Consider the following 14,092-nt stretch of genomic DNA (forward strand, 5'->3'; position numbering starts at 1 on the left):
CATTTTGAGCAGTGTATTTAAATTGGTCTGACATTATATTATATTTATTATGACAGACAAATAATAAAATAAACAACAAACAACTGATGTAAATTCATAAATTATTGTAATAATTATTAAGGTCTCAATTTTGATATTATTTAGAATTCCTGCATTTTATAAAGAGTATATAAATGATAGTTTTTACATAAAATAACTAAGCGATGCTTTAATTCTGCGCCAAATTGTTGTCTTTCTTCCTGGAAACTGTGACATAATTCTTGCAGTTTTCGCATCTTCAAAAGGATTCTCTTCTAATCTCTATAAAAGAGTACGATCTTCATGAACGGTAAATATTTTTGGTTTTCCAGAACCTTGCTTTCTTTCGAGAGTTTCTTGTTCTCTCCATCTTTTATTAATATTAAAAACTGTTGTTTACGTTAAATTGGTTCGCTACTGCAGATAGTCACCAACCATCTTCTAATTTCGTTACAATTCTTGCTTTTAGTTCTTTGCAAGCATGTGGAATCTTTTTTTGAGGTTGAACCAACGAACTGTCAACACGGATGGAATGGGCATGAAGTTAATTTAATGCGGCCCAGGGAAGTATGGAAGATAATTGCCATCTTTCGTAAACAAAAAAATTGATAGTGGTAGTCAGGGTTGCCAGATTGGAGTATTTTCCCACAATTTTGGAGTAACTTGAAAGCGTCTAGGGGAATTTTTCTAAGCAGAAATGGTTGGGAGATTTTTTGGGGGGACAATTATGGAAGTTTTTAAGAAGTCATGGTAAATTCAATTTGCGAATATACATAGAACTGTATATTATACTCTCATATTTTTCAGTTTCTAAGTGGGGGATTTATGAAATCACATCTGGCAACTCTGGTGGTAGTTGTAGCAAATTTTCCCTGGCAGGCTCTGTCTCTCTCTAGGACTTCTCTCTTGTATGTTGGCCACAATCTCGCTTCACTGTTTGAATGGGACGGGGCCATTCCATCCGTGTTGACAGTTCGTTGGGTTGAACAGAATAAGTTATCTGACAAATTTTAAGATTTGGCAGTGACAGTGAAAGTATGTAAATAATAAGTATTTATCCTTCATAATACACTGCTCAGTTTTCTATAAAATGCGCTTTAAGAGTCGTATCAGTTTTTTTAGGAACCAGCTGTACCTACCATAACATTGGACACTTGGAAAGTTTAATATCCCTATATAACAACGATTTACCATTGCTGTGATTTAATGCTTGAGAAATGTCATATATCCGGTAATCCAGTCCCATAAAAGGGATTCCCAAAGATATATCTGCAGACAAAATCAGCCAAACTTATTTGTGATATCTAATGAAAGGTGGAGATGAAAGCTGGTTTTGTTGAATATAACATGATAGCACGACGATACTTTAGTGATAAGCAGACATAAAATTTCAATAGTATTATAACGCGCTAAAAGAAGTAGTCACTTCTGTCGCAAGTGGCACGTGCTGTTATTTATTGTCTTTTGTCTTTGAACTCCATGTCTATACAGTGCTAGTCAAAAGTCCGTACCCCCTCGTATCTTTTGCACGGTTATATCTATAATAGTGAAATTTGCAGGGATGATATAAACGGACGTAAGCTTCTTTATTAGTCATGACAGGTGACGTAATTATGACAGATGACTTTACAACACCACTGTGACAGATTATTTTAAATGGGACCTTATGGCAAGGGATACCTCGTTTGAAAGGTATTGAAAATAGCTATTCAGTCATACTAATTTTGTTTGAGTTTAAGCTAATTTTGATGAATAAATGAAATAAATATAAAATTATAGTTTCGCATTTAATTAATAAAAATTCAAAATTCCGCATATGATTACTTGTCAAAAAGGTTGACGTTGACGTAAAAACTACTAGAGAATTGAAAAACGTCAACTTTTTTGACAAAAAACCATATGCGGACATTTGAATTTTTATTAATTAAATGCGAAACTACAATATTATATTTATTTAATTTATTCACCAAAAATCAACTAAAACCCAAAAAAATTAGTATGACTGAATATGCATTTTAAATACCTTTCAAACCAGGTATCACTTGCCATAAGGTCCAATTAAAAATTATCGGTCACAGTGGCTCTGTAACGTCATCTGTCACTGCTACGTCACCTGTCATGACTAGTTAAGAAGATTACGTCCGTTTAGTTCCTCCCTCCAAATTTCACTGTTATAGGTATAACCGTTCAAAAGATACGAGGGGGGTACGGACTTTTGACTAGCACTGTATATGTATGTGTAATTAAAACAAATTAATAGCCTAATAAAATAAAAAAAGTCAAAATGTAAATTCGTACAGGTTAAAACAAATTTTATATCAAAGTTTAGGTGGGTACAAAAGATATTTTCAAGAAAGTATTGAAATGATACAAGGGGATCATTGTTTAAATAATTAAAAAGGGGTCATTTTTGCAAAAAAAAATACTTTTTTAACTGCTGAGGTAATTCACTTATTAATGAAGGTCTATCGGATTGTTTTCTGTAAAGTTGAAGGGTAAATCTTTCACATAAGACTTACTAAATTAAATTTGACCCCCTATTTATTTAAATAATTGTATATAAAACTTTAAAAACAAATTTGCAAAAAATTGTTTTTAGCGCTTTAAATAAGCACTATAAAATATCTTATTTTACAGACTAAGTTGTGCTATGTTACCAGTATTAAGCAAAAAAAAAATGGTCGAAAAATATTTATATTTTTTGAGATATTGAATTTGTTTATTAAATGTTACTATATTTTCAATTGCAAAAACGCGTTTGTTGCCAAAGAAATATTCACCAGCTTAAGATCTCATTATTTTTATGTATATTTTCGATAAATGTATTGATAAATTCAAATTTCAATTAAATTCCCCCCTAAAATGGCATTTGAAAATTATTCAAATTTGTTTATAATTTGTTTTTTAAATAACGTCGCGGGGATTAAGTATTTTGAAATGCCGTTTCGATAATTGGGTTCCTGGGAATTTTTGACTAATTAACAAAATTTTTTTGTCGTTTTTTCTTCTTCTTTTTTCTTGGAGTTATATTACTACGGGCCCTTTTAGGGTTAAATTTTATTAAGAATGTCGAATCTCTGAGTTGTAGATTCTAGACCTAAAAATATTAAGATTTAACTAAAATCTCCTAAATAAAATGTGGCTACTTACTGAGTTACAGGGTGTTTTATTTAAAAATTTAGAAATTATTGTTACCAAGTACTTTAACACTATTTGACGTATCCTTATCATACTTGGCAGAAAGTGTGGCTATTATACACCCTACTAAATTGTGATTAACAAACGTTTCTAGCTAGTGCCAGAGGCGTACGACGGGGGATAGTGAATAATTGACCCTTCCCAAATTCTACGCCACTGAGTGAATTACTATTTTAGCGAAATTTTTCGATTCTCCAATACTTTGTATGTAAATAACTTTATTGGTATCGATAAAGTCATCAGTTTAAGAGATATTGGAAGTTTAAAATGAATGAATGAATGAATCAAAATAACTATGCCGTTTTATTTTTAACGTCCAATATTTCGAAAACTAATGACTTAATCGTTACCTGTAAAGAGTATATTATTTACATAGAAAGTATTGGAGAATCGAAAAATTTTGCTAAAATAGTAATTCCCTCAGTGGCGTAGAATTTGGGAAGGGTCAACCATTAACTATCCCCTGTCGCACGCCTCTGGTAGTAGCTAGAAATTTTATTTATCATAATTCAGTAGACTGTATAGTACCCACACGTTCTGCCAAGTATGATAAGGATACGTCAAATAGTTTGAAAGTACTTATAAAACGGTAAAAATAATTTTTAAATTTTTAAATAAAACACACTGTAACTCAGTAAGTAGCCACATTTTAATTAAGTGATTTTAGACCAATCTTAATATTTTCAGGTCTAGAATCTACAACTTACGAGATTCGACATTCTTAATGAAACTTAACCCTAAATGGGCCCGTAATAATATAACTCCAAGAAAAAAAAAAAGAAGAGAAAAAAAAGACAAAAAAATTTGTTAATTAATGAAAAATTCCCAGTAACCCAATTATCGAAACGGCATTTCAAAATAGTTAATCCCCGCGACGTTATTAAAAAAACAAATTATAAACAAATTTGAATAATTTTCAAATGCCATTTTAGGGGGAAGTTTAGTTGAAATTTGAATTTATCAATACATTTATCGAAAATATGTATACATAAAAATAAAAATAATAATATTTAATACAGGTGAATATTTCTTTGGCAACAACCGCGTTTTTGCAATTGAAAATAGAGTAACATTTAATAAACAAATTCAATATCTCAAAAAATATTAAATATTTTTGGGCCATTTTTTTGATTAATACTGATAACATAGCGCAACTTCTCCAGTAAAATAAGATATTTTATAGTGCTTATTTAAAACGCTAAAACTAATTTTTTGCAAATTTGTTTTTAAAGTTTTATGTATAATTATTGAAATAAATAGGGGGTCAAATTTAATTTAGTAAGTCTTATGTGAAAGTTTTACCCTTCAACTTTGCAGAAAACAATCCTATAGACCTTTATTAATAATTGAATGACCTCAGCAGTTAAAAAAGTAATTTTTTTGCAAAAAGGACCCCTTTTTAATTATTTAAACAATGATCTCCTTGTATGATTTGGATAATTTCTTGAAAATATCTTTTGTACCCACCTAAACTTTGATATAAAATTTGTTTCAACCTGTACGAATTTACATTTTGATTTACATGTAGTGTAATTTTATTTTATTAGACTATAAAGGGAGTCAATAAAAATTAGAGGGTGTCAGACAAAATTTGAGGGACTCAGTAAAAATTGGAGGGTGTCAGAAGAAATTGGAAGATGCCAGAAAAATAGGAAGAGTCAGAAAAAAATTGGAGGGGTCAGAAAAATAGAGGAAGTCAGAGAAAATTGGAGGGAGAAACGATATAATAGGAGGCAATAAAAAAAATGAGTGCAGTGAATGTAGGGGCAATTGATTGTAATCCCCGCCGCATAGCGACGCGTCGGGTAATATCACTAATTAAATATAAAGGTACCTTACTCTTGAGCGAGATACATATTTTTGACTTACCTCTTTTTGATATACCTACTATAAAATTAATAAAACTTAATATCTGGCATCTTAGGTTTTTAGACAATGCAAAGCTTTTTATGAACTGTAACTTTTTTTCGTGAAATTAATAATACAAAGTTTCCTATAAGGTTCCTAATTACGGAGGCACACTGTATATCAATATTAGTGTAATAATTTAACGTTTGTTTTAGGTAGTAGATTTCATACTTAAAAATAGCAAAGAACAATATGTACCTCAAGTTAGTATGGAATATCAGGATCCGTTTACAGGAGGCTCACGTTATACTCCAAGTTACGGATCTGCTAATCAAGGACAAACAGGAATGAATCTGGATCCCTTTACTGGTATGTCTATAAACAATATAGATAACTCAAATAAATAAAAATCGTATTATAATTTATGATTTCTTCTTCTTTAGGTGCAATGTTGAAACGGTTCAAAAGAACGCAATTATTTTGCCTTATGCAGAAACCAAAAATAGTAAATTTATCGTAACATATTTTTGTCCCATCTTGTAGACATAAAAGTATAGCTTCATATGCCAAGCGAATGTAAGGAATTTATTTAAACGTGAGAATTTGAAGTTTATCTGTCTTGTTAAAGGAAGACGTTATTATATTTTACGGGTATATTTATATACGGTCCCTGTGTTCCGTTTGTGATGTAAAAAATAGTTCAATGTAGCTAATGATCGTTTTGGCTCCAGTAGTCCTGGTAGTTAGATACACATACGTGCTAATATCAATATCAGAAAGCGCGGGTGTTAATTGAGGACTCAACAATACCTTTCTTCAATATGTTGGAGCTAAGTAAGGATCGTTGACATGGCTAAATGACCCTATTGGTCAAAGAGTATAATTCCGTACTATGTAGGTTGGGCTTAAAACATGTTTTATTTTTCCTATTGGTCGATAAAAAGTATAGGAAGTTTAGTTATTTTTTTATTAGTCAATGATGAAAGAAGGGAGGATTGAACTTTTTTCTTATTGGTTGATTGGATGAGTAGGGTAGAATGAGAAGTGGAGTGGGTTTTTGGAAGGAAGCGTTTTGGTTTAGGGAAAAGCATCCAAGTTAGGAGATAAAGAATTCAAGTTTGGGCATCCAAGTAGAGAGGTTGGTTGAGCCTCGGCAGAAGCCGCTTGGCGGTTTTCTGAGAAAGTTAAGTTCGAAGATTAAGTTCCGACATAGTTCTTAATAAAGTTTTTAAGTTCCTGAAAATGTAGTGTGAGAAGCTGTTCTCCTTTCGTGACTTCCTAGTCACAAGCCAAATGCCGCTGTTAAGCAAAGAGCCAGTTTATTTTAGTGTATACTACACTACCTAAGTTTCTTTTTGGAAGCAGTCATGGATAAAGTCATGCATTAGGTGTCAATATTAATAATAAATACTTCAAGAAGTTAATTAGAAGTTATTTAAATATTTTAAAAAGTCAATATGAGCAGATTTGGAAGTTTATTTTTTTTTTGCTGAAACTTTTCATAAAAATAAACATTTTTGTACTATTCTTTATCTAAATTCAGTGAAAAGTGCGTGCTTTGGACATTCACAACGTGAATAACAGGACAGGACTATTCGCGGTGTGCAAGTACTTGGAAAGGGAAACGAGAAACGACCGTGCGCGAGTCGCGGAGAAATATTGCAACTATCTTAAATAATTCATATTGTCAAATTGACGTATATTTCATACCTTCTGTCATTGACTTAGAAAAATTATATATTGCTCCACAATATTGATATGATATGCAATTATTATATAAAGGTAAATTTAATTAATTGTATTTTGCTTGCAATACTGCATTTTAATAACGGATTTTATTTACTACATACAATTGTTTACGTTTGCTAAACATAACCTGCATCTTATTTTTTTCTTCTTATTATTTTTTTGGACTATGGTCTTGACAATTATCCAGCAACCAGGACTAATATAATTGGCCAATATAATTAAAAGAGCGAATAAAAGTACAGAGCGTAGAAATAGAGGTCGCTTTGCCGAACTTGCACGGTCCCAATATGACAAGTTTGTAAACCTTTTTATTGTTTTTGTAAACAGAATCTCTTATATTGTCTACAAGAGATCCATCATTTCATTTTTTAATTTTTTAATTTTAATAAAAAGTTGATTCATTCTATAATATTTTTTTTTGATTGATAATATTATTATCTAATCCCTTTCTCTTGTTCATAAGTGAGAAATCAACATGAGAACATTAAGGTAGCTCATGATATATTTATATTTATGTAAATGTGTTTGTATCTTATCATGACTATGTATTTTTAATAACTTGTTACTTTAATTATTTTTTAATTAGTCAAGAATGTATCAATACTGCCAACATAATTTTAAGCGCCAAATTAAAAAAATGGAGATCCTGAACAAAATAATCATGTTTTTTTATAATATCCTATGAAATTAGAATTTAGTCGTTGCGATATTTATTTTCAGTGACCCCAAAGAACCCCGAGTAACAAGTTTGGGCCAATTATTTAACAAATTACCATAATAGTCCAGAGGAAGACGTTTATTACACCTGCTGCAGGCACCAGGTAGTTTGCACAGTCTCGCCGACCCCATATTCATTTTCAGCGACCCCAAAAACCCCGAGTAATGAGTTTAAGCCAATTATATGATAAATTACCACAATACTCCAGAGGAAGACGTTTATTACACCTGCTGCAGGCACCAGGTAGTTTGCACATTCTCGCCGACCTCATATTCATTTCAGCGACCCCAAAAACCCCCCCGAGTAAGAAAATTTACCGAGTTGCAAATTTATAATAATTGCCTATTTCAAAATGCACTTTTGAAATGCATTTTTCTTATGCACAAATGCAATTTCAGATCTCTTATTCATTACATTAGTTCAAAAAATTTCCTGACATTCTCATGAATCCAACGCACCAAACTGCATTAAAATCCGTCTTACTGTGCCAAAAATCGACAGTAAGACCTTTTTTTGTGCTTCAATGCCTCGACTATTTGATCATCTACTGGTTATATGGATGCGTTTAGCCATGTTGGGTTTTGTCATCATATTCTTCATCGCTTAATGTACATATTGGCATTAAATACGAAAAATCGATAATTTTTGACATATCGGGTTTTGCCTTAGTACCACAGAAGTATAAGTTGTTTTAATATGGACATACCCTTCAACGAATACATAATTTTCGAAGTTCTATGTATAATAATCACGGACGTATGTTTTTTCTGTAACTTCGAGCTTAATGCGTTAGAGCGAATTCGACAAACTATGACGCACTGAAAAAAGGGTTTGGGATAAACTGTACGTTATTTATTTATGTTAATAATGTTTTGCAGATTTTTCATCTTTTAAAATTAATAAAATTCTTGATGGATTCGACCGTTACTTGATGGAAGTTCATTTTATCTAACAATAAAACACTGAAAACGTTTGTTTTCTATACTTCCACAAACTTTATTATAACTAAGTGACTACAGCTGTTTCGGCAGAGTGCCTTTCTCAAGTGATATAGTTTACAATGTGTTTGCCTTTTTAAGTCTTCAACTGAAGAGGTTGAGGAGTGGGGAGCTGTTTGTCTCGAGTTGGTCATTCAGAATTGTATCTGTATTTTTCAGTTTATTAATTTCCATAGATTCTAAAAAAGATAGCTTAAGGCCTTTATTTTGAATATGCAGAATTTGAAACTCTTCATTGAAAGAATGATTATGATCTAGAACAGTTAAGTAGCGTTAAACAAAACTGCCAAAAACATAGAAAAAAGCATCATTGCCAAATCTATTACCGATGTATGGAGTGAAACTAATAATTGCTATTTCAAAGAAAACCAAATAGCCGTTTCAATTAAAAATAAATCAATAAAACATGACATAATATTTACAAAAGCAGACAAAGGTAACACTACTATTGCTATCGACAAACGAGACTATAATAACAAAACAATAGAATTTTTAACTAACCAAAACAGTACAAAACTAAAAAGACCCCACAGAAAAATACCGAAAACAAATTAAACTAGCCATTGAAAATTCAAAATCAATACTAAATCCAACAGAACAGAAATACCTTAACATTATGAACCCACAACCTCCTAAATTATACTCTTTTATTAAACTACACAAACCTGCCCACCCAATAAGACCTGTAGTTTCTTTTTATACAGCTCCGTCATATAAACTTTCAAAGATATTATTACAGAATACACTAAATTTTCACCTAAATTCACCGTAAAAAATACACTAGAACTAGTTAATTAAATTCAACATTTTCAATTGCCCAACAACTCCAGACTAATTTCATTTGACGTAAAAAATCTTTTTCCTAGTGTTCCTCCTACAGAAACTTTTGTTTTAGTTAAGAATCTTTTAGACCATAATAGTACAAATCCGATCATTGCATCTGAAATTGTACACCTTCTTGAAATTTGCATAAATCAAGACTATTTTGAATTCAATAATCAAATATACACAAACAACAGTGCAGGACTTATTATGGGTAATCCTCTAAGCCCATTGCTATCAGATATATTTATGAACCAACTTGAAACAACAATTTCTAAACATCCCGTATTTAAACAGTTCTTATATTGGTGGAGATACGTGGATCATATACTAGTATGCTTTACAGGAACTAACAGACAACTTGACCAATTTCTATCATATATTAATTCACTTCATAATAATATTGAGTTTACAATAGAAACAGAACAGAATAACTCCATAAACTTTCTAGATGTAACGATTTCCAGACTACACAACAAACATGAGTTCTCCGTATATCATAAACCTACCCATACTGACACAACTATACACAATTCATCATCCCATCCTACACAACACAAATTAGCAGCCTACCATAGCATGATACATAGACTGACAGAAATTCCCATGACAAAAAATAACTTCGAGATAGAACTAAACATCATTAAACAAATAGCAGTAAACAACGGCTATAACGAACAAACAGTTAACAAAATTTTAAACCAAAAACTCCATAAGAAAGCCTTGAAATTAGTGTATCCACCACCACAGAAAGAACCCAGTACCTTCTGTTCTCTCACATATACTGGCAAGATAACAACAAAAATAGCCAGATACATAAAAAAGAAAGGAATAACACCAGCTTTCAGAACTAACAACAACTTAAGCAAATATATTAAGAACAATAAAAGCCGAAAGAGAAAGCAACTACAGAGTGGTGTGTACAGACTAACTTGTGGTGACTGTCCGAAAACGTACATCGGTCAAACTGGCATAACTTTTGACAAAAGGATAGCAGAACACAAAAGGGCATTCAACAATAGAAAAACAGACACTTCTACATACGCACTTCACCTTCTAGATCATAATCATTCTTTCAATGAAGAGTTTCAAATTCTGCATATTCAAAATAAAGGCCTTAAGCTATCTTTTTTAGAATCTATGGAAATTAATAAACTGAAAAATACAGATATAATTCTGAATGACCAACTCGAGACAAACAGCTCCCCACTCCTCGACCTCTTCAGTTGAAGACTTAAAAAGGCAAACACAGTGTAAACTATATCACTTGAGAAAGGCACTCTGCCGAAACAGCTGTAGTCACTTAGTTATAATAAATTTTGTGGAAGTATAGAAAACAAACGTTTTCACTGTTTTATTGTTAATAAAATTCTGTATTATTATTATATTTTATTTAACACAAAATATCTTACCGAGTAAATTAATTGTTTTTTGCAGGTGGTAGCAGTTATTCAACATCCGGAACTAGATCTCAACCACCCGCTGCCTCCGCTGGTCAAAATAGCGACCCATTTACCGGCAGCTCGAGCTATACGACGGTAAATGCGGAATCAGGATCAGGCTTCTTTCCTGTCAAAACTTACCATAGTTTCGATGTGGGAGACGCTAATGTAATTTTAAAGAAACTTAAAGAATTCAATGAAAAAACTGGCGATTGTAATGATAAAATTGAAGAAAGGGATCTGGAACAAGTGGTGAAATTGTGTTCTAGTCCACCTACTGACGGATACGCTGTTGATATTTTATTTAAATTATTGGAATGGCCAGATTGTAAGTATAAATTTTAGTATAAGATCTAGAAATAATGTCCTCGAATATCATAGATATTTATAAAATTATTATGCGAAACTGGTTAAATTATTATAATTTCAGTATTGACATTAAAAAATGTTTATTTTTTAACGCTCAATAACTGATTAATGTTCTAATTGACTAATTCAACTGACTAATTTTTAATTTCTGCTTAAATGATTCACGATAATGTATGTTTTTTTTTTTTTTTTTGGTTTATTGGCTTTGGGAAGAACCCGTTTTGCCACGAAAATTTATAACATTTAAAAGTCTATACATATAACTGAACAAAATTTGGTACAAATACAATTTTTACAAATCTGTACATATAAATACAGTAACTGAATACAATTATTTGGTACAAATACAGTTTTTACAAATCTATACATATATATTTAATACCTAACTGAATACAATTTGGATTGGTTGATACAGACCTAAAAGTTGAGGAAATTATAAGCGTCTCCTCGTACGACCCAAAAAGTTACAAAAAATAGCTCTTACTTCGGGATTATGGATGCACTCCAGCATAATGGAAAGATAATTTTGAGGAAACGGGATTTTTAATTTAGTTAATTCCGCAATAAGGTAAGAGGTGGCATTAGAATTATGACTGCATTGAAAAATCCAGTGATTAAAGTCGTCAAAACTGTCACTGCAGTCACAGAGGGGGGATGTGGCCAATTTCATCTTATAAAGCTTGGAGTTGACTGCTCCGTGTCCAAAGAGGCACCTAATGTATTTGGTGTTAATTTTTCTATTGGGATGGCTTCTTTTAGCAAGCTTTGTAGAAGGAAGTGTTGGAAAAAGCGTGCAGTACTGAAATGCATTGTTAGATCTAATTGTTGTCCATTTGTCTGCCCATTTAGTTCTTAAGTTTTGCTTACATATAGATAATGCGTCTTGTAGCGTTAATTCGGGGGCTTGTTTGCCATCAGTGATAGCTCTTTTTGCCAGTTTGTCAGCTGTTTCGTTTCCCGTTATGGAGGAATGCCCTTTGGCCCATATGAAGAATGTATTTATCTGTTTATAATCTAAGGCTCTTAAGGTTGTCAAAATTTCCACGATTATTGAGTTATTGTATATGGAGGTAACCGGGTACACCAGAGCTGATAAAACAGATTTCGAATCCGATATTATAGCCAAGTTTGACAAGGGTAGCAGTGAATTGTTTGCCCAATCCAAAGCCTTAAATATAGCAAGTGCCTCTGCTGTAAAGATTGTAGAGTTTTTGTTTAGTTTAAACAACAAACTTTCGTTTGTGTTTTCCCTGTACACTGCACATCCTGTTCCAGTAGGGGATTTGGATCCGTCTGTAAAAAATTTATGTACATTACCTAATTTCTCTAATTCTATTTGCATAGATATGTTATTAATTGCTGGGTTATCATTATATTCTGGAAAAATAATATTTGGTTGTGTAAGACATATATCGAATTTAGCCGTGAAGAACGGCAAACCAGAATCATCACGTAGTTCGATGTTTGAGACTGTTGCAAATGCATCAGCTAGAGGGGGACAGTTTCTGTTGTGCCAGTATTTATTAGTGTAGCTATATGCAGTTAAGATGCCTAAATTTTTAATAAGGTCGTTGTGTGTAAATCGTTTTTGTTTAACGACGAATTTTTCAGCTAGTAACTGTCGTCGAAGTTGCATGGGGGGTTCGCCACACTCTGCAAGGAGAGCAGCTGTGGGAGTTGATTTAAATGCACCAAGAACAATGCGTAGAGCCTTGAACTGTACCCTATCTATTTGTGAAAGTCTGGAATTAGTGGCTGATCCATACAAGAAACAACCATAATCTAGGATAGATCGAGTGTACGCTCGGTAGAAAATCAAGTTAATGTTAGGGTCAGCGCCCTAATGATATCTGTTAATTGCTCTTAGGATATTAAGACTTTTTTCACTTTTCTTAATGCATCTTGATATGTGATCGGACCAGGTCAGTTTGCAATCAAATGTGATACCCAAATATGTGTATGTTTTGCAAACAGGTATAGTGTGATTTTGAATTGTAAGGCTATTAAGTTCTGGCAATTGGTGTCTGGTAAAAAATACAATAGCAGATTTATGAGGTGATATTTCAAATCCCTGTTCAGGAAAGTATTTAAAGCAGCAATGTACTATATACTTAAGATTACTAACACATTGAGAGTAGTTTTTATGAGTAGTGTATATAGAAAAATCGTCAGCATATTGTAAAATTCTTGCGTTCATACCAAGGTTGTGAACATCGAGGGTATAGATATTAAATAGAAGCGGGCTCAACACCGACCCCTGTGGCAGACCCGAGTTAACCTCTCTAGGACCTAGAGTATTTGTATTGCATTTTATAAAGATCTGTCGTCTGAGGAACATATTAATAAGAACAAATGCAAATTGTGGTGGTATATGGATGTATGTTAACTTTTCATATAAACAATCCAACAGCACACTTTCATAAGCACTAGAGATATCTAAAAATAAGGCAGCTGAATAATGGTTTTCTGAAAAAGCCAACTGAATTTCCGTTGCAAGATTGGCTGCACAGTCGAGAGTACCTTTACCTCGCCGAAAACCAAACTGGGATTGGGGGAGGATGTTATTATTTTCTAACCACCATTCTAATCTGAGTTTGATAATTCTTTCCAAAGTTTTTAATACACAAGACATTAGAGAAATGGGTCGCAGAGCTTTGTTGTCACTGGCCTTAGGAATAGGAATAATTAGACACTGTTTTAGTGAGGGGTAATCCGTATCTCCTGAAAGTATATTGTTATATATTTTGCAAAGAAAGTGTTTCGCCGAGTCAGGGAGCTTTTTAATCATCATATAATTGATGCCATCTAAGCCTGGAGCAGTAAGTTTTGACGATTTGATATTAAGTTCTAACTCTCTTAGTGTAACTGGGGCTAGAAGAGAATGATCATGATTACTGGTGGGTGTGTAGTGAATGTAAGGACTAACAAAA

At 32.4% G+C, this 14,092-nt stretch overlaps 1 protein-coding gene across 1 annotated transcript in view; it reads left to right on the top strand.

The window, feature by feature from the left end:
- LOC126888784 (phospholipase A-2-activating protein) overlaps positions 1-14,092 on the top strand; it is an 85,073-nt gene that overhangs the window by 37,765 nt on the left and 33,216 nt on the right. The window contains exons 9-10 of the mRNA XM_050657154.1: positions 5,280-5,433; positions 10,789-11,121. Coding sequence (XP_050513111.1) covers positions 5,280-5,433; positions 10,789-11,121 — 487 coding nt within the window. The remainder of the gene's footprint in view (positions 1-5,279; positions 5,434-10,788; positions 11,122-14,092) is intronic.

The sequence above is a fragment of the Diabrotica virgifera genome, chromosome 7, assembly GCF_917563875.1.
Source record: "Diabrotica virgifera virgifera chromosome 7, PGI_DIABVI_V3a".
Taxonomy (NCBI): Eukaryota; Metazoa; Arthropoda; class Insecta; order Coleoptera; family Chrysomelidae; genus Diabrotica; species Diabrotica virgifera.